A 26,607-nucleotide genomic window follows, 5' to 3' on the forward strand; every position below is an offset into this window, starting at 1 on the left:
AGCTACAGCAAACATCGTCGAAACAATAACACACGACATTGTAAACCTTCTAATGTATACGGAAGACATGGCATTGACCTCAACCGCAGAGGGCGACTTGCAGAAAACCTTCAACCAGTTGGTGGACTGGGCACAAGAAAACGACCTGGCATTGAATGATGTGAAGACGGTCTCCATGACCTTCAGAAGAGGGAGAAAAACCCGGCACATCCTACACTGGCGAGACACCACTAAAGTTATTCACCAGCTTCTCGTACCTGGGAGTATTCACACGTCACATAAACGACAGAGTTAGCGCCGCGAATAGAGCCATAAGTGATCAAGTCAATAGGTAAACTCTTCTTCTTCTTCGTCGTCTTGAAAGGTGTGGTTGGACTCATGTGTTATCGTCCAGTCACGAAAATATTAATTACTTTAACACTGACACATGTATCACTCGTATTGTACTTTAAAATTTAATTGATAGAAAAACATACCATAGGAGTCACACAAGAAACGATGATAACATATAGACAGAGGGTAAAAAGATTTATATCCTACCAAAATTATGATAAACATTTTTCAATGGAAGAGTGAGCATAAAGAGACTGTCAGAGGATTATAATATAATATGTGCATCATCAAGAAACTGATTTATGCTGTTCACAAGAGTAGGAGTTAGAAAGGATAATAAACACGAAATACTTGTGGGGAAGGGGATGCCCATGTTAAGCAAAGAGGATAGGAAGCGCTGGTGGGGAACATCAAAAGCATGACATTGTAACCTAGGGAATGGGAAACAGGAATTATATGCCCTATATACAAGGGAAAGGGTAGTAGGAACAATGTGAACAGTTATAGGGGTATATCTCTGTTGGATTCTTTGAGTAAGATATATACTGGGGTGCTAGCGAACAGAATAAGCGGGTGGGCGGAAGAAAATGAAATTTTGACAGATTACCAAGGGGGATTTAGGAAAAAGAAAAGAACAGTGGATAATATAATGATAGTAAAGACTATTTTAGAAAAGTATAAGAATATGGCTAGAAGTACGGTTTATGTAGCAGCAATAGATTTTGAGAAAGCTTTTGATAAGGTGAATAGAGAGGCCCTACTAGAGAAATTAGGTAGGTTAGGGATTTCGGAGAAGATGTTGAGGGCAGTGGGAGGAATATATAGGGACGTCAGGTTTTGTGTAAAATTGGGAGAAGGGAGAATGAGTGGACCATTAGAGTCCAAGGTGGGTTTAAAACAAGGATGCAAGTTATCGCCCATACTGTTTATTTTATTTATCAACGATATTTTAGAGGGGTTTGGGGCAGAAAATTGGGCTGTACCAGTAATTAATGGTTTGGAAGTGCCAGGACTGATATTTGCGGATGATGTGTTATTGATGACGTTAACTTCAGGGGCGATGAATAGGGCCTTAGAGTCAGTGATGCTATTTGCGAGGAAATGGGGATTGAAAATTAATGGAAATAAGTCTAAAATATTGGTAGTACAGGTGAACAAAAGAAGAAAGATAGAAGGGAATTGGGTAATTCAGGGAGAAAGATTGGAACAGGTAAGAAAGCTGGAATATCTAGGAGTGATTTTTAATTATAAAGGAACTTGGAGTGACCAGATCAAAAGAGTGAAATATAGAGGATTGGCAGCCTTAGCCTCAGTCAGAAATTTGCTACTCAAGTACCCGGGGATCAGTTACAAAACACTGAGACTCGTGTTCAGGTCGGTAATCGTTGGGAGGGTATTATACGGAGCAGAAGTTTGGGGGCTGGATGAGAAAAGAGAGGAACTAAGAAGGATTGTTAGTAGTTTTGCTAAGTTAGTGATGGGCTTACCGAGGTGTACAGCAAATGTAGGGGCGGAATTAATGTGTGGGGAGGATTTGGAATCAGAGGGTGTGAAAAGAATAGTTAGATATTGGATGAATTTAAAAAGACAGGAAGGTGGGAGAGTTTTACAGGCAGCATATGTACAGCAATTTAAGAGCATGTATAAGGGTGGATGGTTAGAAAAAATAAAGGGATATTTGGAGAGGATAGGATTAGGACACCTGTGGGGGGAGGTTTGGTCAAAGACAGAAGTGAGAGGGATGAATATACTGGAAAGGAGAATTAGAGATATCCATAGGCAGAAATTATTGGGGGAAAGCAGACTAGGAAATTCGCTGACTGTTTTGACGAAAATAGGGGAGATAGCAGGGTTGAATATTAGATACGTCGATAGGTCAAAACGATATGGGATGATGTGGTGGCTTTTAGGTCTGCCAAGGAATAAAGGCTGGTTACAGGGCAGGGATAAGACAAGGTGTGTACTTTGTGGAGATGTGAATGATGAGTTTCACTTGCTAAGAGACTGTGAGGTAACGAGGGGGTTAAGACATGGATTATTGAGTGCCGAGCATCGGGAAATACTGGGGAGAGGGGATGAGAACGCAATACTGAGATGGATTATTAAACAATGGGAAAAAGGGTGTGAATTGAACAGGTATTTTTGTGCGATAAAAAAGGCCTGCGAGAGTAAAATGAAGGAGAGTGAGTTAGAGGGTGGGCAGGGGAATAGGGGGGTGGAATAGTTATCTGTATAAGGGAAGGGGATAGTATGTTAAAATTCTAATGGATTAGGGAATATAGGGACTGAGTACTTAGGTAGGTGGAGTTGGGTAAGAGGACAGGATTGCATGGTTTGTTTGTTTTATGATATGTTAGTAATTGTTATTCATTGTAATTTTATTAGGTTATGATGGTAATTATTTGTGAAGGCTGAAATGTGGTAATGGTGAAGTGGTATATTTATTGTTGATATGTGGAGTTGGAGGAGTGGTGGTATAAATGTGGTAATGGAGAAGTGGTATAGGATGAAGAAATATGTTGGAAAGGTGTTGGTATATGCGTGACTGGTATTTGTTATTCATTGTAATTTCATTAGGTTATGATGGTAAATAATTTGTGAAGGCTGAGATGTGGTTATGGTGAAGTGATATATTTATTGTTGATATTTGGAGTTGGAGGAGTGGTGGTAAATGTGGTGTTGGAAAAGTGTTATATCGTTGGAATGTAGTGTGGGAGAAGTGGTGATATAAGTAGAGATGGTATATAATGTGGAGTTGGTGCTGTATTGCTGAAATGTGGTGTTGGAAGTATTGAAGGTTTAGTATTTAGGTGATGTATGGTTTGGTACTGAGATGGTTTATTTGTGGTTGACTTCGTAGGAGTTGGGAGGTGGTATTATTGTATTGGTGTCTGGTATAAGTATTTAATTTCTGGAGCTGGATAGAGGTGAGTTTATTGTCATTTTGTAAATTTTGGTTTGTTTGTATGGAGAGGAGGAAGAAATATGATGTTGGAGAGGTGTTGGTATGTGTTGTATTGCTGAGATATGGTGTCGGAAGCATTGGAGGCTTAGTATGTATGATTAGGTGATGTATGGTATGGTATTGAGATGGTTTATTTACGGCCGAATTCGTGGAAGTTGGGAGGGGGTATTATTGTATTGGTGTCTGGTATGAGTATTGAATTTTTGGAGCTGGAGAGAGGTGATTTTATTATCATTTTGTAAATTGTGGTTTGTTTGTATGGAGAGGAGGAAGGAGTATGATGCTGGAGAGGTGTTGGTATAGGCGTGATTGGTATTTGTTATTTATGGTCGAAATTTTTGGGAGATGGAGAGGTAATTTTATTATGGAGTGTTATGGCGGATTGAAATGATATGAAGCAATGTTAACGCTGATTGGTAAAAGTTGTGGTATGATGGATTGGAATGCAATGACGGAATATTGTTGTTATTATTCAGACTTGTACTATAGGAGGTGGAACCTGAAAGATTGAATGCAATGTTAGTATCATGGCTGGTTTGGTATGCAATCGTGTAATGTTGCTGGTGTAGCTTATTTTGGAGTAGGTCAGGGAACAATGGAGGTGATGAAAACGCTGAAGCAAGAAGGTCGCGTGATGAGTGGGTACGTGTGAGTGATAACAAGCAGCAAGTTGCAACACCAGCAGCAGATTGTAAACATAGAACAGGCTGATGAGGTGTTCATTTCATTTTATTTTGTATGTGGTGGAGAGTGGTGGCTTGGGTTGGACTGCGTTTATTATTAGTTATTTATTTATTTATTTATTATTATTGTGAACATGTATTCGGGTTTGAACGCCTGTTTTGTTCATTAATAAATACAAATACAAAAATGACATTGTAACAGAAGGTGATTACTGTCAGTATCAGACAAGCCACAAGCACAGGAAGTTGGGGGAGGAAGATGAAAACGATTTTTATATTGGGGAGTAAGGGCATGATTAAAACGTAGACGTATAATAGATGTGATATGGCGCCGAGTGTACGTACCATAATAAAACCACGGTTTAAGAGGAATAACAGGTTGTAATTGATTATAAAAACATCCCTTTTCTCGTGACGTTTCATTCCAATAGGACTGCCAATGTCGATATGCTATATCCTGCACATCATGAATGAGGTCAGAAGTTGAACATGTTGTAATATATGGACTGGAAAACATATGGACACATCTAACGAAGACAAACCTCGAAATGATAGAGAAGGTGAAGGCAACATACTTGAAAAGGGTGCTCTGTCTGTCCAAATACACACCCTCTCGGCTCGTGTATGAATTGACCAGCGAGCCCTTCTTTATAAAACAGCTACGACTGAAGCTCTTACTACAAGCGACGTTAGCCTACTTGGACTTACTGAAGGAACTGCATGAGAAGAAACGCATGATATGGGAGGAATTCTGCGTTACTGACGCTATGACAAGCCATGCAGGGAGAACACAACATCCACCACACTTTAACAAGACGGATTTAACCAAAAGGTGTGCAACACTCACAGTTTTCACAAGGCTGGCACGGAATGTACATGTGCAAGGTGCGGTGACCAATGTGAGAGATACCACGTGTTAAAATGTAAGATGAGAACAGAGTCGCTGGTTAAATTCTGTAGTGAATAAGTCTGTAAATATGATTTGTAAATTAATGCACTTCACACACTTAAATGGCCAGTTCGGCTGCAATAAACATATTATTATAATCCAAGCAAGGAAGTTCTAAGCTATTGCTAGTGGCCTGTTCTCTCGGCCCGCAGTTTGCTCCGCGTGTAGCGGCGTGCTGTTGAACTAACGTACATTTACTTTGTGTCACATATCAAGCCTGCTTTCACACCATCGGGGCTTCTGCATATAATACTCTGCTATTACATTTCTCTTTGATGACTCTCCTATTACCCGGGATACAACTGGCGGTGACTGGAGTCTGATTTGGAAAGCAGAACGAGCCAAGAGTAGTGACTGGTGACTGTAGTGAGTGTTATTAGAAGTAAGGAAGAAGGTGTCTGGGTGGACGTATTGGTTGTGGTAGAGTGCTAGAGAAGGAAGTGTTTCATCCCTATATCAGCTAAAATGGTTGTGAAGGTGTATGTTTCTGGAATATCTGGAAATAAAGAGGTAAGTTATTTTAGAATTACTTCTGATTGTACAGCTGCGTGATCGTGCAGGGATTGAATAATTAATGATGGGGGCTGGGCTGAGTCAGAAATGACGTTTGAAAGGGAATGTGGTGTCATACTGGTAGGTTTTTTTCCATGCGCGTGGTTTGTTTGAAACTTATTTCCTGCCCTTGTTTTTAATTTTGGTATTATCAAGAATTGAAAGCATATGTTGCATTGACAGGTTAAAAAGCACCAGCAGAGAGTTCTTATGATACTGGATAGTAAGAGCATTGCATATGAGACTATAGACATTACAGAACCAGGGAAAGAAGAAGAGAAAGAATTTATGCAACAAAACAGCAAAGCAAGGGATTCCAAATATCCACTTCCACCTCAATTGTTCAATAACGAAGAGTACTGTGGTGTAAGTATATATTTAGGAATTGTACAAGATACTCAAAGTATTTATCTTTAAAACGGATTGCTGCTGTGTTCTTGCTGGCTCACTGCCTTATTCTTTTTCAGGATTATGAGGAGTTTGATTTGGCCAATGAGAATGATGAACTGGATAAATTTCTGAAAGTCACACCAAGTGTTTCAAAAGCAGAAATCACATTGGAAAAGTCTGAGATATCTGCATCTGAAAGGAAGAGTTTGATAGAAAATGGTGAAGTTAATGGGACAAGTTCAAGCCGAGAGGTTAGAAGCTTTATAATATTTCATAGTTTTAAGATGTTAATAAGAATTGTCTTTACTCATTAATACTGTTTTGTTTTCTGGAAAATTTTGCAGAATTCCTCGGAGAAAGAAACCAGTGCCAAAAGTGAACCAAGAGAGGAGACAGAAGATGGTGAGGAAGATGGAGAGGAATAGGAGAAGGAAGAAACCCTGACAGAGGAACGAAATGTGGAAGGTACATATGTTGGTTACACTTTACTAGCTCATTCTCATCTTTAGGAAGTGGAAATCATGCAAAATGATGTGAAATGATACTTAAGTAGACGAGGGGTGAGATCCCTCCTTTACGCTTGCTAGTGACCCACCAACCCACCTCTAGAAGTATTCTTACTCAGAAAAGTTAAAGAGTCCGGTACACAAGCAGACTATCTCCAATTCGGGTCTCAGAATTAACCTAAAGGGCGAATTCTACCATGTCCAAGAAAGGAACTTAGATGTGAAAATTATAATTTTTTTGCAATTTGTAAGTAATTATTAAATGCAAATATTTGCCCAAGCACTACACTCTCTTGCCATGGTAGCCATGTTTGACGTCATAGTTTATCCCTTCAACCCAAGGTAACTAGAATAAAAGGTAGGCTACTCCGGCTGTTGAAGCTTCCATTGGCTGGAGCGCTATGACGTCATGCGATATGAACGATAGCAAGTAAGGTACACAGTCACAGTACAGCAAGCCTGCGAGTTCTTGTGCCTGTGAAACATCTTCTCAATCTTTTATCAAATAATAGTCTGGTTTAGTCCGATTCGATAAGTAACGTCACTTCCAATAGATTTAAAAAACGTGAAAATGCATTAAATTTCGTCACATGCTGGGCAGGTAGAACATCAACTATCAAATACATGACATATAATACGATAAGAAATAAAATATTGCCATGCAACTCAAAATAATTTATTTCCTGAGGAAGTAAATATTTATATCAAATGGCATAGGAAAATATGCATCATATCGACATCTTTATGGAATTATATTAAATTATTAAAACGTACGTGTCAGGAGACTTAATTATTTGATGAACCAGCCCAAAGCTTAGCCTTCTTATTGGCATATTTTCTCAGTGCTAGCTCCTTACTCTTTACATTAAAATGCCATATCCTAATAAATGTCCTGGTTCTTACGTAGAGGCAAATTATTTTATCATGGAATACTGGAAATTTTGACTTAATTATAGAAATAGGAGTTCTCATTAAGTTTTTGCATCTGGATACAGTCTTACCGTGAAACACACCAAATTAAATTTCGAACTGGGCTATGTTTTCTAACCACTCATGACTGGGATGTGTGAGGCCCCCGTTTGAAATAAGAGATCCAGTAACAGGTCTCTTCTCGCACGACATTTTTGTCTCTTTCTTTGTATTTACTGTATATCGGATCACAGATACTGTATTACTTCACGATCTTTGAAATATATTCAGAAGTATAAGTTATCAGCACATAATAATGTTAATGTTATTTATTTTATGTCCCACTAATTATGTATTTGAGCACTTTCACCACCAGACTGAGACAGGATCGAACCGGCCAAGTTGGGCTAAGAAGGCCAGCGCTCTACCATTTGAGTTGCTACTCAGCCCGGCTATTAGCACATAACAATAATTATAGAAATATGATTTTCATTCAGCCATTTATATCTGACATCTTTTTACTGTATGAGCTGTAATAATAGAGATATTCAAGAGTTTATTACAAAGTTTCTCAACAACCAAGCATTGCTGACGAGGAAGTATTGTTATGCCATTACAGTAGCAAAATAACTGGCTATGATGGCTGTTGTTGTTATTGTCTTTATAATATGCAAAATAATAATAATGTTATTTGTGTTACGTCTCACTAACATCATTTACGGTTTCTGAGACTCGAGGTGCCATAATTTTGTCCCACGGGAGTTTTTACTTGCCGACAATTTATAGCGCCACACACGTTTCCATAATATGTTGACTGCATTTTAATCAGTACAGATACTGACAACACGAACACTGTTCACGTAGTGAACCACTATAAAATTATTATGTATCCATGATCCGATATACAGTAAATACGTAGAAAGAGACAAAAGTGTCGGTCGGTCACTTGCTTTCTTGGCTTACGCTGCGTGAACCATAAACGATAGACCCCAAGTGTAAGCGTACGAATTGTAGAGCATAGAAACCTCTACAAAGTCCGCAATGGCACATATTATCCGCGCACTTTTTAGTGATAGATTTTTGTACTCGTTGGAGAAGTAAGAAGGGTTCCGTTAATACTGCCAACTGAATGGAAATGAAATCTGAATTGAATCGATAATATGATCGATCGATATGAATTTTATAAACCTTTATTATTTTAAGCAAACAACTGTGTCACACACACAATATTTAATACTATATAACATTTCCCGTTGCGAAAAGTGGTCCTAGCATGAAGTCTATAGTTTAGCTTTGCTGTGTAAACAACAACAGTACGAGTACTTAAAGTGTACGCCAGATGGCGCACAGCGATGATAAGCGATTCTTAGTTTGTGTTTCAAAGGTTGCCAATACGAATCTCGAAGATAACCAAAGTCGACCGCTTCAGCACTAGGGTGTAAATCTATCACTAAAAAGTGCGCAGATAATACCTATTTCCAACCGGCTGCCCTCTAGAAGCAATTTTATTCTATAGTCCACGGTAAAAAATATAACTCCTTAAAATTAAATAAATATTTCGATATTATCCTCGAGTTCCTCATCAAAATAAATTGTTTGACCTCCTCCAGTATTTTATAAGGATTACAATAACCTTGTCAGGACATTATTTGCATGAATGGTTCAGCAGAAGTTATGACCGTTTTAGACTGTAGTGGTAATACGTGTCAGCAGGACGGGCGAGCGCTGTCTCATATCACATGACGTCACGCAGAAGGCGGCCAGGGAGAGAAACAAGTGAGCGCGATGCGGGAAGAGACCCTCCTGCCTTCAACCTGTGGAAGGTCAGCCATTATGATACTATGACGCCACGAGCCAACATCTGACATTTAAATGTACATAAAAACATAAACTAAGCACCCCATAGGTTACAGCAGAAAATGAGCACTTTACATCACATAATGCATACTGATGATATAAATCACAATGAACCATTAAAATACTGGAATTTAATAAAGGAAGAAAACATCAGAGCGCTTCGATACCGCTTGAGCGCCCGATCAGTATGGAGCAATTTAGTTCCAATTTACAAATGCGGGTGCATGTGTAGGAATCAGAAATTCATGTACGAATGATATGAAATGCTTACGTCACATTCTCGTAGATGTACCACATATGCTGTCTATAGAGGTATAGGAGGTGGTGTGATGTCGTACTTTTGATGTCACTATCATTTTCTTGTCCATGGTGAAATGTTAAATAATTAAATTAGTCTTGCATATGCAGTAGCGAAAATTCGGACTTAGTTTCCGAATATTAATTCCTTGTCTCTAACACCCTATGACGTCAGGTATGACATCACCCCACAGGCACCAAATAAACATGGTCTCCATGTGCTCTCCTAGTCATATAGGCCTATAGTATCCTCTTCAGTGTTCTATATGTCAGGTAATAGTACAGAAACCTAGTATTTTCACACCTCTTCTCCTTCCTTGTACCCTAATGAACATATCTAGTAGCATTTGACGGCACCTACAAGTGAACTGGAGGTAATCGGCTTGTGTACCATAACCAAATTAAAACCAACACCATAGCATATAGGAGAGGAAGTGCTCGTTTTACCTGTTCCAGTGGCTTAGCTACAGAGCAGTGCTAGCTGTGCTACACTATCATAGTATTGCACTCTGCAACGAAAAACAAGTCGTGTGCGAACAATTTTTTTACAAACACACGGCCTTTCTTATGCAGCACACTGGGCAATTTCCTTACCATTGTAATATATACACATAAACACATCTCAAGATGTTAAATTCAACACTAGACACAGAGAAAATAAAAATACAGTACACATAGTACTATTTCAGCAACGATCAGGGGCAAGCTGACAAGCTCATGCAGTTTTCACACAATGGGAAACCATTTTATTCAAAGCAGTGACCTGGAGTTTTAATGAGCTTAAAATATTCCCTTAAGTCTAAATTACTATCCGCGAAACTTTTAGTGACACTTCGTTTTATGGGTGGTGAGGAGTAAGGAGGGAGCTACAACGGTTCTGGTAATACTGCCAACTGAATGGAAATTAAATCTGAATTCAATCGATAGTATGATCGATGGATATGAATATTCTAAACCGTCGTTTCCGTGTAGAAGTTCTAGGTTGTTCGTTTGATGTACTTTGATTTTCTCACTTATGTTCAATCTTAACCTATATTTTGACTTTGCTGTGTAAATAACAGTATTTAAAGTGTTGCAATTATACCGCCAGATGTCTCACGGCGATGCATAATTAATTCAAATTTTTTGTGTCGGAGGTTGCCAATACGAGTCTCGAAGATAACTAAGGTCTACCAGTTCTGCACTAGGGAGCCGATGTATCACTAAAAGTTTCGCGGACAATAGCTTTTAAGACCAAATCCAGCGAAAGAGTTTTGGAAAATTTCTGGGATGTTAACTTCACTGCACAAAGTTCTGCTCCAGTCCCACTTTTACTCCCACTGTGTAGATAACATGATTATATACACCCTGTATTACTGTGGATTCATTTTCGGTACTCGCCCTAACCAGAAGCTAGTTGTTGAATTTTATCCTGTTCCTCATCCATATTGTCCATGATAGCCATCTCAACTAGCCATCTCTCTCTGCTGTTAAACACAAATTTATCAGCCTTAATAAAGTGCTTGTCACACAGAACTTCACAGTGAGATTTCTATCCTTCCGGGGAATAGCATTTGTCCATGTCAAACACACATTGCTCTTTTTGGATGTTATGAAGACATGTCTTACCTCATTATCAGAGTTGGAAAGTAATTGAGTAAAAGTAATCAGATTGTAACAACTACATTCTTAGTAATTTTGAGTTGTGATCATTACATTTTACAAAAAACAATATTTTCTTGTAATTTACTCTCAAATAAAATTGTAATTTTTATATTCTAGTAATTGTTACTTTCTGGTAATTGGTGTACATCGCATGGGGGCAGAAATTGGAAAAATATAAATGATGGATAGAACTTTTCAGTTTTACTTCAACAAGACCAGTAATTTCACCAGTTCTGGATGAAGTACTTCCAAATACATTATACTTACCCAGGGATGTTCTTAAATTTAAACACACGTATTCCTTCAAGTGCTCCTTTACGGCATCTTTTCGGTAATTGCAAAGATGTGTTCCCCCAGACAGGTCGAATCTTAGTGATTACAATTTTAAGGACCGATTATTTTATTTGTAATAAATGGCAAATTATTTGAAATGCCATAAGTCATTAACTAAAATAAAAATAATGGGAAAAGATAATTTCAAAAGTTCCAATCTATCGTGTTTAGTTTCACTTTCACCAGGGATTCGGCAAAATATCCCATGAAGTGGTTTCCTCCTGCTGAACCCTGGAGCGGAGTAGCTGGTGTGCTTGAAATGTCGCCACCTGTTTTCTATGTTCTGTATTTGGACAGCAAGGCGATTGTTGGACATTGCCCTCCTATTTCCGCTATGTAATTGACCACTCTTTTTCGTGTCCTTGCAGTCCAATGGTATTTGTACAGGTGAAACTAAAGACCTTAAGGCCATGAACCCAAAGTTGTAATTCAGCTTTCCACCACTTAGCCCACATAGAATGCCCCTACTCGGACTAATCCAGACCATTGGTCTTGTCCAGTCCGTACCCTAACTAGTCCAGACCAGTGGTGTTTACACAGGAAACTAGAGGCCTACGGCTGCTTTGCAGCTCTAACCTGGATGTAAAGTATTAATATAATATCTCTTCCTTGCAAACTTTGGTACTATTACAGCTTCATGTTCATTTCCGAGGCTCATTTTCGTTTTGAAAGCAACTGCATTGTACTCCTCTACTGACTTGCTAGGCCTAACGTACTAGAGGATTTTCTTTCAGGGTGGTCTCCCTTAGCCTTTGGCAGTCCCCTGCCTCACTGCAAGGCAGCAGCTGATGAATTTGTGTTATTTCCCACACAAAGGTCTCAATTTATCCAACCTTCTAAGGGAAAACTTCTCTGCTTGCATCTATTGGTTTTCCGTAGAAATATTCACATCCTAGGGCTAAGTGAAACCAAATGGAAAGGTTGCAACACAAGAATGTTAGAGGACAGATATAAATTATACTGGAGTGATAATCCTGCAGTGGAGAGGAATGGAGTTGGGTTTATACTCCATAAAGGCATTGATAGTGTAACAGATGTCTCCTTCATCAATGAGAGATTAATCAAAGCTAAAATATGCTTAAATGGAGAAACTCAAACTGTAATCCAAGTTTATGCTCCCCAGCAGGGTTGTAGCGATGACCAAAAAGCAAGCTTCCTGGAAAAACTAGAGGACATCATTGATGAAGAGAACATAATGATAATTGGGAATTTTAATGCCCAGATAGGAACTGATAGGTCAGGTTATGAAAGCGTTATTGGTCCATATGGATTTGGTAATAGAAATGAGGAGGTTGAACTTCTGCTTGATCTATGTACACGAAACCAACTTCTGGTGAAGAACTCCTGGTTTCAGAAACGGGATAACCACAAGATAACGAGATACAGCTGGGATGGTCAGTATAGATCAGTGATATCATCACAGATAGATCAAGTGGAGAAAAAGTGCATGATGTAAAAGTGATACCTAGTGAGAGCCTTGATATTGACCATAGACTCCTCATTGCAGACCTAAGAGTCACCAAACCTATTATTAAAGTAAACAAGAAGAAAAAACCATGAATTAAAGACTGGAAATTGAAAGATGTGGAAGTCAAACAGCAGGTTCAAGAGGAAATCAGAGCTAAAATAACAGACACAAAGAAAGGTAATGAAGAATGGAATGATTTTAAGGCAAGTCTGGTTGGTAGTCTTCTTCTTCTTCTATGGCTCTACAGTTCATTGTGAACCTTGGCCTCAACAATCTTCTGCCATTTATCTTGATTCAACGCTAAAACTTTCCAATTCCTATAGCCCATTTCCCGAAGATCTTCAATAACTCCATCCATCCATCTGGTTCTTGGTCGACCTCGTCCTCTCTGTCCCCCTGGATTTCTATTTAATATCTTTTTAGGTACTTCTGTATCACTCCTCTGTGCTACATGCCCGGCCCACCTCAATCTGGCTGATTTCACTTTTCTTCTAATAGGGGGGTCTTTATAAATGTTGTACAATTATTGTACCTCCTCGTGCATGTTCCTCTTTCACAGACTGGGCCGATGATTCTTCGAAGTATCTTTCTTTCGAAGGCATCCAGCATTCCAGTATCTCTTGCTGTTAATGGCCAAGTTTCCAAGGCATATGTAAGCACTGGTCTTATAAGTGTTTTATAGATGGTTAATTTAGTGGTATGGGTCAAGAGCCTTGAGGAGAGAAGCCGTGTTAGAGCAAAATAGGCTCTGTTGGCTGCTATTAACCTGTATAATTTCATGAGAGGTATCATTTGAGTAGGTGACTGTCGATCCCAGATATTTAAACTGCTCAACTCTCTCAGTGGTGTAATTGCCCACGGTTATTGAGGGTGGCATCTTCTAACGTGCTTTCCCAGCAGCCATATATTTAGTTTTCTGCTGATTGATGTTCAGTCCCATTTTCCTACTGGCCTGTTCTAGGACGATGAATGTCTCTTCCATTGCCTTTCAAGTTCTTGCCACTATATCTATATTATCGGCAAAAGCAAGTATCTGTACTGATCTATAGAAAATTGTTCCCCTATTCAGGAGGTTTGAATCTCTCGTCACCTTCTCCAAGGCAACATTAAAAAGGAGACATGCCAGCGCGTCTCCCTGCCGTTCCCCATTTTGAATATTTAATGTCTTAGACATCATTCCACCCGTTCTTATACTACTTCGTGTCCCACTCATTGTCATTCTCACCAGCCTTACCAATTTTCCAGGAATACCCAGTTCAATCATAGTATGGTACAATTGCTCTCTATCTATACTGTCATACGCTCCTTTGTAGGCAATGAAGAGGTGATGCGTGCCAATCCCAAATTCGATTGTCTTCTCTAAAATTTGCCTTAAGGTGAAAATCTGATCTACAGTGGACTTTCCTGGGATAAATCCACACTGATAAATTCCAGTCTCTCTCTGAACAATCGGGAGAAGATGGTCAAATAGGATGTTGGAGAATACACTATATCCCAAATTAAGTAGTGTAATTCCTCTATAATTATCACACTCTAGCTGATCCCCTTTCTTATATATAGGACATATAATTCCTTCTTCCCCTTGCTGAGGCATTTTCTCCTCATCCCATACTGAAGTAGCTAAGGAAAGTCCGTTCCAATTCATTGCCACCTTGCTTGAGCAGTTCCACTGGAATATAGTATGTTCCTGTTGCCTTATTATTCTTCAATTCCTTCATGGCAGTTATCACCTATTCTAAAGTTGGAGGACCTATATTTTCATCAGGGTCATTTTCTCCTTGCGCATCAATTGAGTGTCTTGTTATAATTCTGAAGTTCAGGAGTCTATCAAAATGTCGCCGCCATCTTTCACATATCTCTTTCCCCTCGCTAACAGTCTTTCCTGTTTCATCCTTTATCAGGCTAGTTTTGCCACAGAAGGGTTTCCGTGCAACATTTACCTCTGTAAAATTTCCTCGCCTCATTTTGATTTCTCAGAAGCTCCATTTCTTCGATATTTGCCTTCATCCACTCTCTCTTTTTCCTCTGATGGATCTTCTTTTCAATCCTCTGTCTTTCTTTATAGACTTCCTTCATTCTTCTTGTACAATTTGATTGTAATGTCCTTCTGTATACCATGTTCTTCTCTTCTGTTGCTATTTCACACTCAGTGTCAAACCAAGGAGATCTTTTATATCTTGTTTCAATTCCCAGTGTTTCATTTGCTAACTTCTCCACTGCATTTTTAATCATTTCCCACTGATACTCAATGTCGTTGCATCTTCAGTATTTTTAAGGATCTGTATTATCCTCTCCTGGTATTGCTTTTTAACATCAGATGATTCTAGAGCTGTTATATTGTATTTTGGTATGTTGGTTCGGGTTCCTTTGAATGCACCGGAGATCCTAGCCCTAATTCGCGCACGTACCAGGAAGTGGTCTGAATCTATATTTGGGTATCTGAGACTCCTCGCATCCAAGAAATCTGACTTGTGCCTTGCATCTATCAACACATGATCAATCTGGTTAACTATGTTTCCGTCCGGTGATGTCCACGTTCCTTTATGTATATCTTTGTGTGGGAACAATGAGGAGCCCACAACCATATTTTTAGATGCTGCAAATAATATAAATCTCGTTCTATTATCGTTACTTACAGTATGTTTGCTGTGGGGGACCAATGGTTGGCTTATATATCTGTTCCCTTCCCATCTGAGCATTTAGATCACCAGCAACTATTTTAATGTCATGGCCTGGGCAACCATCATATGTTCTTTCCAAAAGTTCATAGAACAATTCTTTCTCTTCTTCCTCAGATTCTTCTGTTGGTGCAGGGGCATTAATTATAGAGTAGTTGGTTGGTAGTGCAGATAAAATATGTGGAAGAACAAGCAAAAGAGTAAGAGAGAAAAGAACATCTTGGTGGAATGATAAAGTGAAAGAAACCATAATGAAAAGGAATAAAGCCAAAAAAGTTCTTGATGTGGCTAAGTCTGACAGAAGAATCAACAGCAACCAAATAGACAACAATAAATTGGAAGAGATGGCAAAGGAATATAGACACTGAAAGTTGGAAGTCAAGAGAATTGTACAGGAAGAAAAAGAGAAAAGTTGGAAAGAATTTACAACTAAGCTGGAAGAAGACAGTAAAGGGAATATGAAAATGATATATGGAATAGTAAAAAGTAAAAGATCAGATAAAGAAGCAATTACAGTTCTGGAGACAGCAGATGGGAATATAGTTCGCAATATGAAAGATATAACGGATACAATGGGGCAGTATTTTGACAAGCTCCTACATTACATGTAATAAATATCATTTTTGGTCCGTATTGATGATATTAGATTGAAATAATAACATTAAGTTATTTATTAGACCACCTAATCAATACAAAATCTTCTAGGATGATTTACATAAATTTGTTAGTTAATAGTGGGACATGTTTCGCCTTCCCTGAAGGCATCATCAGCCATAGTCTTAACCTTAAATTAAAAATAAGCGTCTAAATAACATGTAGTAGTGAAATGAATTTTTAAAAAATCTTGAAGAGATTTGAAGTAAAATAACATTAAAAATAACAATGATGGTTTGAAAATACAATGTGATGAGATACAATAGTGGAAGTGTTAACAAAATTAACATAGAAGGCTGCTAAAATAAGTACAATGGATAAAACAACAGATTGTTATACAACAAGTAGTAAGATTGCATAAAAGTAAAGTTGATAGTCATGGCGGTTATAATTAGACGATGGCGAAAAATCTTATATAATCAAAGTAAAGAGGAGAGAATAAAAGTCAAAGTTAGTCGAGAGATCCAAAGTTCATCATGATCTTGAAGATAAAAGACGAAAGTCAGATGCATATGGTCAAGTTGTAGAACACGTTGAGGATATGAAGTAGGTGAATAGAAGTTGAAGAACAGTTTCAAATAGGATCACTATGGACCATCTCAAAATTTGAAGTGATGTTCAAATGTTGTAAATTGTGAGTTTGTAGATATTCTAGTTGAAAAAGCATATAAAAGTGGAATCTGTAAATGGAAGCAAGAAAAGTAGAGTTAATTGTGTGAAAAGATATTTGAAAAATATTGAAGTAGAATCGTATGCACTTACCATTTGATGGTGACAAAGATAGCTTGTAATATTATGAGTTAGAAGAATTTGCAACCGTAGACTTCTTGCTACGTGTGTTATAACTGAAGTTTTGTGCTGGAGGGGGATCTGTTTGCGTTGACGTAACTATTGGAGGGGGGCTGCTATTGGTGGGAGGGAAGGAAGAGAGTGTATTACTGCGCGTGTTGTAACGGTGTAAGGCTATTGGAGGGAGCGATGTTCCGGTGGGCGTGGCGTGGCTGATGATGCCTTCAGGGAAGGCGAAACATGTCCCACTATTAACTAACAAATTTATGTAAATCATCCTAGAAGATTTTGTATTGATTAGGTGGTCTCATAAATAACTTAATGTTATTATTTCAAGCTCCTACATGGTCCTAAAGAGATCTCTGTTGAGGATGTAGGACAGAAAACAATAGAGGAAGATATCCCAATTTCATGGACAGACGTAGAGCAAGCTCTCCATAGGATGAGAAGTGGTAAGTCAGCAGGAGCTGATGAAATTACAGCTGACATGATTAAAGCTGCTGGTCCGCCAGGAATACAGTGGCTGTATAGAGTTCTCAGAACAATATGGAAGGATAACAAAATACCTGAAGATTGGACAAAAGGGGTGATAGTTCCTATCTTTAAGAAAGGTAGTAGAAGGAAAAGTGAAAATTAGAGGCATTACCCTCTTATCACACGGCCTTAAAATTATGGAGAAGATCATTGAAGCCAGAGTAAGGGATATACTAGAGCCTATCTTAAAAGAGGAACAACATGGCTTTAGGACTGGAAGAAGCACAACAGATCTGATATTTGCTTTGAGGATGTTGGCAGAGAAACACTGGGAAAGAGGAAAAGACCTGATTATTGTGTTTATGGACCTTGAGAAGGTGTATGATAATGTTCCAAGATCAACTATTTGGAAAAGTCTTAGAAAACTTGGTGTACCAGAGTACCTCATTAGGAAGATCCAAATGCTATATACTAATTGTAAAAGCTGTGTCAGAATTGGAGATGGTCGCTCTGAATGGTTCAATACAACCAAAGGAGTACAACAGGGAAGTGCCTTATCACCTCTTCTATACATAGCAGTTATGGATACCATTTTAAAGGAACTAAAAGAAAAGGTAATAAAGATCTTCAGGCTCTGGTGTTTGCAGACGATGTGGCAATATGGGGTGAAACAGAGAAGGGAGTGCAAAATAATCTGAATGCATGGTGTAAGAAGTTTGATGATTATGGAATGAAATTGAACCCATCAAAAACAGTAGCATTGAAAATCAGCAGACATAATACAGAATGCAGCATAAAAATACAGGACCACCAAGTTGAAGTAGTACACCAGTTCAGTTATTTAGGAAGCGTAATGGCTAGTAATAACAGAGCTGAGATAGAAATAACAGAGTAACCAAAGGCTCTAACTTTTACAGTATTGTTAGACACCTAGTATGAGATGAGAAGGTCCCACCCACAAAGAACAAAAATGACCCTGTACAAGTCATATTTTATTCCCATCCTTACATATTCTCTGGAAACCTGCACACTAATATCAAAGGATTGTAGTAGGATTCAAGCCTGTGAAATGAAATTTCTTAGAACTGCCCTCCAAAAGGCCCGACTTAATTATGTGAAAAATGATTAGAGCCGATCTAACCTAGGTCTAAATGAATCGATGGAGGAAAGACTTCAGTCATCTAGACATAAATGGTTTGGGCATGTTAAACGAATGAATAGCACAAGGTTGCCATATGCTTATTTGGAAAAGAGAATAACAGGTAGAAGACCAGCTGGAAGACCAAGAAGATGGATGGACCAACTGAGGAAAGACGTGGAGAGAAGAGGATGGAATTGGGAATCTGTCTTGGACAATGAAATGTTTTTGAACAGGCAAATTTGGAAAACGCTTGTTTTCAAACACCCTACCCGGCTCGCTGGAAGGGCAAACCGATGATGACAGCTTCTTGCAGGGAAAAAAAAAAGCGATTTCCTTAAGAGTAGCATTATGCAAAGTAATTTTACTGATTACTTGAAAAAGTAATTTCTAATTGAGCAAAATATTTCTCAAGTAACTGCAATACAGCCCAATTACTTTTTCTTTTTTTATGTTCTTCCTATCGTTGCTCATTATTACCCTTGTAGACGTAAACACTATCCGTTTAAAAACGAGGCTTGTCTCCGTCACAGCAATATGAATGTACTCAAAGAATATAGAAACTCATTAAAATGCTGTGCTAATAATGAAAGAGCAAACTTCACAAAATTATTATGCTGCCAAAGCGCCATACCTAGTATCTATTCTGAGTGTCAGTGGTATCTTGCCAAATCAAGTCTTTCTGAAAAGGGTTACAGGGGTAAAAATTTATTCATCACCATGATTATTGAAAAATCTGGAGGTTTTTGAGTGGTGAGCTGGCATTTATACTAGATTTAGGCATTCAGAATGCATAAACAATAAGCATTGACATCGGATTACCTTTGTTTTTTTGTGTGTGGAGTTTTGAAGCATTATTTTCAATCAAGAGAATGTTACATGAACATTCACAGATTCACGAACATAAAGAATAAACTGAACTTCAGCATGCAGTATGAGGTACTGCATTATCAACTAAATCAGGTAGCGACCGCCATGCCACAGTTTCGGTGAGATGCTATGGTGTTTGCTGTGGAAGATTACAAAGTGTACGGACATGCAGAGAAGTGGTCACACTTTCTCTTCTATACACTATGCCGATGCTATGTCATTATCTGAAATGCGTTCATTTCCTTAGTTCTTACTGGTTGCAGGGCTATTCCTTTTTTTCTGCACTAGAGCTTGCATCATCTGTGGCACATTGCTATCACATTCCCTATTAATGAAACTGTGGAACATGATAGTGACATGTCATAGCATGTGCTGGATGTAATAGCATTATCCGTGATTTAACTCATCATGTGAGCTACACCACGTTTGATTCTTAACCTCTATATTGCGTAATAACTATTGTGAAGTTTTAACCGTATGTTGATGTATGACATTGGTCTGTCCGACCCCGCGGTTTAGGGGGCAACGCGTCTGCCTGTCACCCGGCGGCCCCGGGTTCGATTCCTGGTTGGGTCAGGGTTTTTTAGTTGTGAATGATTAATATCCCTGGCCTGGGGACTGGGTGTTTGTGTCGTCCTTAATGTTCCTTTTCTCACATTCAACACACTACACGTCCTCCATTCCAATTACACACAGATTCATATCACATGGTGCAAGTAGGGGCCAAAGATCTCTAAGTCGACGCCACGAATGAATAGGATTTTTTTTTAAAATCTTCTGGTCTTGTCACCAGCCAATACTGTCGCGGGGGATGCTAAAGGTCTGTGGGCTGCCTTGTTGCTACCACCTTCTGTGAATATATGAAACTGCGGAGTGTTAAAGTGACTTGTCTTGGCGAGTACCGGATGTAATTGGATTATCCACAATGTAACTACCCCATGGTCTTGTTGTTAGCCAGAACAGTACTGTCGAATACTCGAGGCCTGTGGGCCACTTCGTGGCCTTAACCTGGGGGCAGTGGCTCCACACCCACTCTCTTTGCCCCCAGCCCAAACCATTTCAGATCAAACGCCTTGTCACTATTCAAACGTTTTGCACATTGTCATGTTCTTGTTACTAGCCTGACGTAGGTTCCTAAGTTGGCAGCTCTGTGTACCGCCATGTGACGTGAGCTACACCACGTTTGATTCTTAACCTCTATGTTGCGTAATAACTATTGAAGTTTTGGTGATGATGATGATGCTTCTTGTTTAAAGGGGCCTAACATCGAAGGTCATCGGCCCTATTGAAGTTTTAACCGTATGTTTATGTATGACATTGGCTAATATTGTTGGTATGACTGACTTGGCTGAAGAACAGTTTCACCTTTCCTGTCCAACCTCCTGTAGCCAACAGTTGTTCTCTTTTGAACCTGTCAGTATTAGGTTTGCAAGTCTTAGGGAGTGTTTGTGGGTCATCTCTTCTTTATTCCAATACTATCATTCCTTGTAGGGTCAGACCTCTTCCATTATCCTCTCTGATTAGTGTTAACAGGGGATGGTTCCTTAGTTCAACTTCACCTTAAAACAGTAGTCACTTCTATAATTTCTTCCTTTATCCAAAAATAATCAACTCTCAAAAATAAAAATGTTATGCTATTGTAATAAAACTTGTTAGGTACTTTATGTAATCCATGAGTTCACAGGTGATGACAGTATAGGAAGCATGAAATCAAATAAGGATGAGTAAATTGAGAGTGTTAAACTGTAGAAGTATTGTAAAGAAAGAAATATAATTAATTTGATAAATATATATTTACCAGATATAACCAAACCCCATGGCACTACAGCCCTTGAAGGGCCTTGGCCTACCAAGCGACCGCTGCTCAGCCCGAAGGCCTGTAGATTACGAGGTGCCATATGGTCAGCATGACGAATCCTCTCGGCCGTTATTCTTGGCTTTCGAGACCAGGGCCGCTAGCTCACCTTTAGATAGCTCCTCAATTCTAATCACGTAGGCTGAGTGAACCTCAAACCAGCCCTCAGGTCCAGGTAAAAATCCCTGACCTGGCCGGGAATCGAACCCGGGACCTCCGGGTAAGAGGCAGGTACGCTACCCCTACACCACGGGGCCGCATTTACCAGATATACTGGTAGTAATAGGAATTGAATTGTGCCCAAAAGTGATATGGATGCATAAATTTTCTCACAGAACTGGAATGTTTAATAGGCCCAGTTTCATCAACACATGTTAAATATACAGGGTGAAGCGAAATTCGCGCACTCGGATGTCGCAGCGCGACTCCTCACACGCCAGCAATAAAAAAATGTCTCTCACAAGAGTTCGTCCTGCGAGTATATCCGGGAGAAAAAGGTCGTTGTAGAGTGGCAATCTGGCAACACTGTAACCACACGTAGGGTAACTATCTCTGTCAGCACGTAGTAGTCGTACTGTACAGTTGGTGCAATGAATAGAGTTTTAGGTTAGCATGCAGGAGGTCGAGGGTTCGATCCTGGGTTGAGGCGCGTTTTTTATTTACTAATTTCCATCGGATATTACATACTGTAACACAGTAAGACACCGTTTCCTAGGTCACATGTACTCTACTTTTACAAAATTTAGCAACGCTGAACACGTAACGCATCTTAGTAGATGAAGTGGTGAGAATAAATTCACGCCCACGACGTGGAAAGGGCGTCTCTCAAAGCTGACCAATGAAAACGAATGTTCGTCCATTTCTAGGATCGTAGTATGTAAATGCAAATGGTTTCTAGAGGACGCGCTGCAATCGCTGTTGACGATTAAGATGCCAGATACCATACCTGGACTACATTTACGAAATAAAAAAACATAAGCCTCAAACCAGGATCGACCCCCTCGATCTCCTGCATGCTAACCCAAAACTCTATCCATTGCACCAACTGCACAGCACGAATAATATATGCTGACAGAGGTATTTACCCTACGTGTGGTTACAGTGTTGCCAGATTGCCACTCTCCAACGACCTTTTTCTCTCGGATATGCTCGCAGGACGAACTTTTGTGAGAGACATTTTTTATTGCTGGCATGTGAGGAGTCGCGCTGCGACACCCGAGTGCGCGAATTTCACTTCACCCTGTATACTAACAAGTAGTTAGATAATATGGAGTTAAAAATTTAACATCTTGTTAGGTTTCTTGCGTTTCATCAAACTTTTCTTGTGAAATGTTAATAATCGACTATTAACTCACCCAACAATGCGAACTGATGCGAATCAAGGAGGCACTGGTATGAACATGCTGTTTTACAGCATGCTCTGATGCGCTTTTGAGTACAGCTGTTAAATATGGCACGTGAAGTGAAACAGTCGTAGTTCTAATTTTTCCTCCTTTGAAAAAGCATTGTTAATTGAATTAGTAAATATATAGAAGTTATTGAGTGTAAGCGCACAGATGGCTTGACGATAAAAGAAAAGGACGAGGCATGGGAAAAAGTCCGCTAGGGTTTCAATGGGGTTAACAGATACTTTCTTAGCGGGTATCCACTATCACCTAACGAAATCACTTCTTTAATTGTCCCCACTTCAAACTGTGCTCTCATGGGAGTTATTAAATATAAATATTGTACTGTCGTGTACAGAACCAGGCCACCTAGCAACTATATCCCTAATTTGGAGGTTAGAACTATCCCTCCTGATTACGATATATTTTGGCCCTGTTGCCTCCAGGTGATTGGATTCTTACATGTGTGCAATCTATTGCACCTAGAACACTGGGAAAACGGCTTACGTCATAGAATGTAGGATGCTAAATGGTTTATTTTGTCACCTATTCAATACATATAAATTTTTACATTTAGGAATTTATTATTAATTCCACTTGAGACATGTTTCGTCCTTCATTGAGGGCATCATCAGTCAAATCACCTCCTCAAGGCAAAACTGAGGTACCTGATTAGTATTTAACATGCACACATTAATATACATTACAATGGGAAAATTAAGTACGCTAGTTGACTATTACATATCTCCATCTCATGGATGCTATTGCTGCTGACACACTACAAACAACTCTACTAACAGTGGCTTTAGAATTTCCAGCATTGTCTCCGACCATTATGTGAAAAGAACCAGTAGCAAAAAATCGTAATGTTATTGGTACCTGCAACATTGGAGAAAGAGGTAAGTTTCTCTTCGTAGGATATTCCAACCTCACTCGAATTTTGTCAACAACCTTAGCAACGACTATTTTCGATAACCTATATCTATAAAGCAATTCTGCATCCGTCAAATTTTCAAAGTCATTACGTCACTGAACTCTTCTTCGAACAGGATTATTGTGTAAAAGATCTAAATAGAGCAATTCTGCATCTAATGGGAGATTCACAGCAGCTATTTTAGAACAGGTTGCTAAATGCTAATGTTAGCCATTTAACATGGGAAATGGCTGATGTTAACTTAAATACGCAGTTTAACATATGTTAACCTTAACAGTTGTTGATGTTATGCAAATTTTCTTAAATTGTATGTTAAAATGATTTAACACCTTGTTAAGTACTAACATGTGTTGATGAAACCGGGCCATAGAGACAGAGTGAAACAATAGGAGGGAGAGAATTCATGCTGGTGAAAGAATAATTTGTAAGCTGCGAAAAAATTAAGGATGAGGAACGTGAAACATCAGGTGTAATACTTTTCTGTAAAGATAATAGGCAACTTGATGTATTTGAGGTGTACAGGCCGGGCAAAGCTAGTGCTAACACTGATGTGGAATTATTTGATAAGATAATCAGCTATGTTAAAATGATTTAACACCTTGTTAAGAGAGTTGGCTGTGCGTTTACAGTTGCGCCACTGTGAGCATGCTTTTAGGGGCTAGTGGGTTCAAACCCCACTGTCAGAAGCCCTGAAGATGGTTTTCTGTGGTTTCCCATTTTTATACCAGACAACTCCTGGAGCTGTACTTTAATTAAGGCCACGGCTGCTTCCTTCCCACTCCTAGGACTTTCCTATCTCATAGTTGCCATAAGACCTATCTGTGTCAGTGTGATGTAAAACAAATTTGAAAAAAATAAATGAATGTTATTATAGTCAGAAATCTGAATAAACCAAATGTAAACTGAAAAGATAATGTGAATGACAGACAGCATGACCAACAAGTGGTGAATAAGTTAATATGGGAGGACAGCTGAGTCAGAAAGTGATGGAACCAACTAGAGGGAAAAATATGCTAAACATGATGCTGATAAAACCAGACTAGCTGTGTAGAGAAACTGAAGTGACATATGGTTATAAGTGGTCATGAAGCTGTTTTTGTCGTAGTTGGAAATAAATGTGATAGAAAGGAATGTCGTAAAAGTAGGATTATTAGACAATACCACATGGTTGATAAGAGACGAGTGGGGAAATTTATAAAATGCAGTTATGATAAATGGAAAATGTTAAATAAAAATGTAAACTGCCTATGGGATGGGATTAAAGCAATTGTTGAGGAGTGTGAAAACAGGCATGTACCTTTAAATGTGATAAGGAGTGGTAAGGATTCATTATAATGGGGAAATAGAGATGTAGAGGTGTAGATGAGAAAGAAATAGAGTAAAGGAATGGTTGTGGGAAGAAGAGGAGCTTGAAGGAGCTTACAAGGAAATTGAATTTAACAAAAAATATCAGCAAAGGATAACATGATCGCAATCATAAGTAGCAGCCATATGAATTTTAGGAAGCAATGGAAGGATATGTACTGTATAGATACTTTAAGGCAGAAACAGATTCCAGGAAGGATCATTAACAAGGGGAGTGTCTATGTGAGGACTTACAGAGGGCGGATGTATTCTGTCAACAGTGTGTACAGGAAGATGGATGTAAATGTAATATCCAGATAGAGGAGGCGACTAATACTGGTGATTTACTGAAATTTGCATGTGGTAATAAAGAAGTTTACAAAAAGACACAAAAGTTGAAAGCTAGAAAGACAGCTGGGATTGATAAGATTTGTGGCTTTGTGTTGGGATATAGTGCCATATCTGAAATACTTATTTGATTACTGTTTGCATGAAGGAGTGATACCAAATGAATGGCGAGTTGCAATAGTAGCCCCAGAGTACACAGGAAAAGGTGGCAAAGTAGATAATTACAGGCCATTCAGTTTGACCAACTACAGAGGTATAACTCTGCTGTCATATGGCCTCAAAATCTAAGAATCCATCCTTGAGAGCAGGATTAGAAAATATGTTGAACCTACACTTGAGGAGGAACAACATGGATTTAGACCTCATAGATCAACTATAGACCTCATTTTTGCCACCAGAATGCTCTATGAGAAGTATTGGGAGAAAGGTAAAACAACTGTTTTTCTGGACATCGAGAAAGCATATGACCATGTACCACTTAGGCATATATGGGAATGTTTGAGACATAAGAAAGTGCCCGATGACATCATAGCACGAGTGCAGCGATTATACGATGGAACAAGTGTTGTGCCCAGGTCCAGGATGGAAGGTCAGGTTGGTTCAAAACAGAGTGGAGTCCAGCAAGGAAGTTGTCTTTCACCACTTCTCTTCATAATCATAATGGTTGAAGTTTTAGAAGCAGTTAAAAGAAAGGATCCAACAACTAATGCCCTGGATTTTGCTGATGTAATGGTATGGGGTGAGACAGAAGCAGAAGTACAAACTGGACTAGATCTCTGGCATGAAGCTTTTACAACCTTATGTCTCAAAATCAACAAAACGAAGACAGTTGGCTTGGTGATGAGTAGGAACTCTCCAACTATTCGTCTAAGAATTGGAGATGAGGACATGGATATTGTAGACAACTTCCAGTATTTAGGTAGTGTTCTGTCATCAGACAATACCATACATCAAGAGATTAGCAACAGAATACAGAAAGCTTCCAAATTCTATCACGCTGTACATCAAATACTTTGGGATGAAACATTTCCGTTAGTTTCCAAGATCAGCTTGTACAAAATGTATCTAGTACCTATATTGACATATGGCCTAGAAGCAGCAACACTTACTGGACCAACAAAGAGTTGTCTTCAGGCAACAGAAATGAAGTTCCTCCGTTCTTGTCTACAAAGAACAAAAATGGATAAAATAAGGAATGTGGATATCCGGCAACAGCTTGGATTGGAAAGAAGCTTGCTGGAGACTGTAGAAG

The 26,607-nt window shown here is 39.0% G+C and overlaps 1 protein-coding gene across 1 annotated transcript in view; it reads left to right on the forward strand.

Annotated features, from left to right (window-relative positions):
• Positions 1-5,234: 5,234 nt before the first annotated feature.
• The window catches only part of LOC136884574 (SH3 domain-binding glutamic acid-rich protein homolog), a 35,819-nt gene continuing 14,446 nt past the window's right edge, over positions 5,235-26,607 (forward strand). The window contains exons 1-4 of the mRNA XM_067156838.2: positions 5,235-5,440; positions 5,666-5,848; positions 5,950-6,123; positions 6,217-6,337. Coding sequence (XP_067012939.1) covers positions 5,396-5,440; positions 5,666-5,848; positions 5,950-6,123; positions 6,217-6,297 — 483 coding nt within the window. The 5' untranslated portion in view covers positions 5,235-5,395 and the 3' untranslated portion in view covers positions 6,298-6,337. The remainder of the gene's footprint in view (positions 5,441-5,665; positions 5,849-5,949; positions 6,124-6,216; positions 6,338-26,607) is intronic.

The sequence above is a fragment of the Anabrus simplex genome, chromosome 1 (genome assembly GCF_040414725.1).
Source record: "Anabrus simplex isolate iqAnaSimp1 chromosome 1, ASM4041472v1, whole genome shotgun sequence".
In the NCBI taxonomy this organism is placed as follows: domain Eukaryota; kingdom Metazoa; phylum Arthropoda; class Insecta; order Orthoptera; family Tettigoniidae; genus Anabrus; species Anabrus simplex.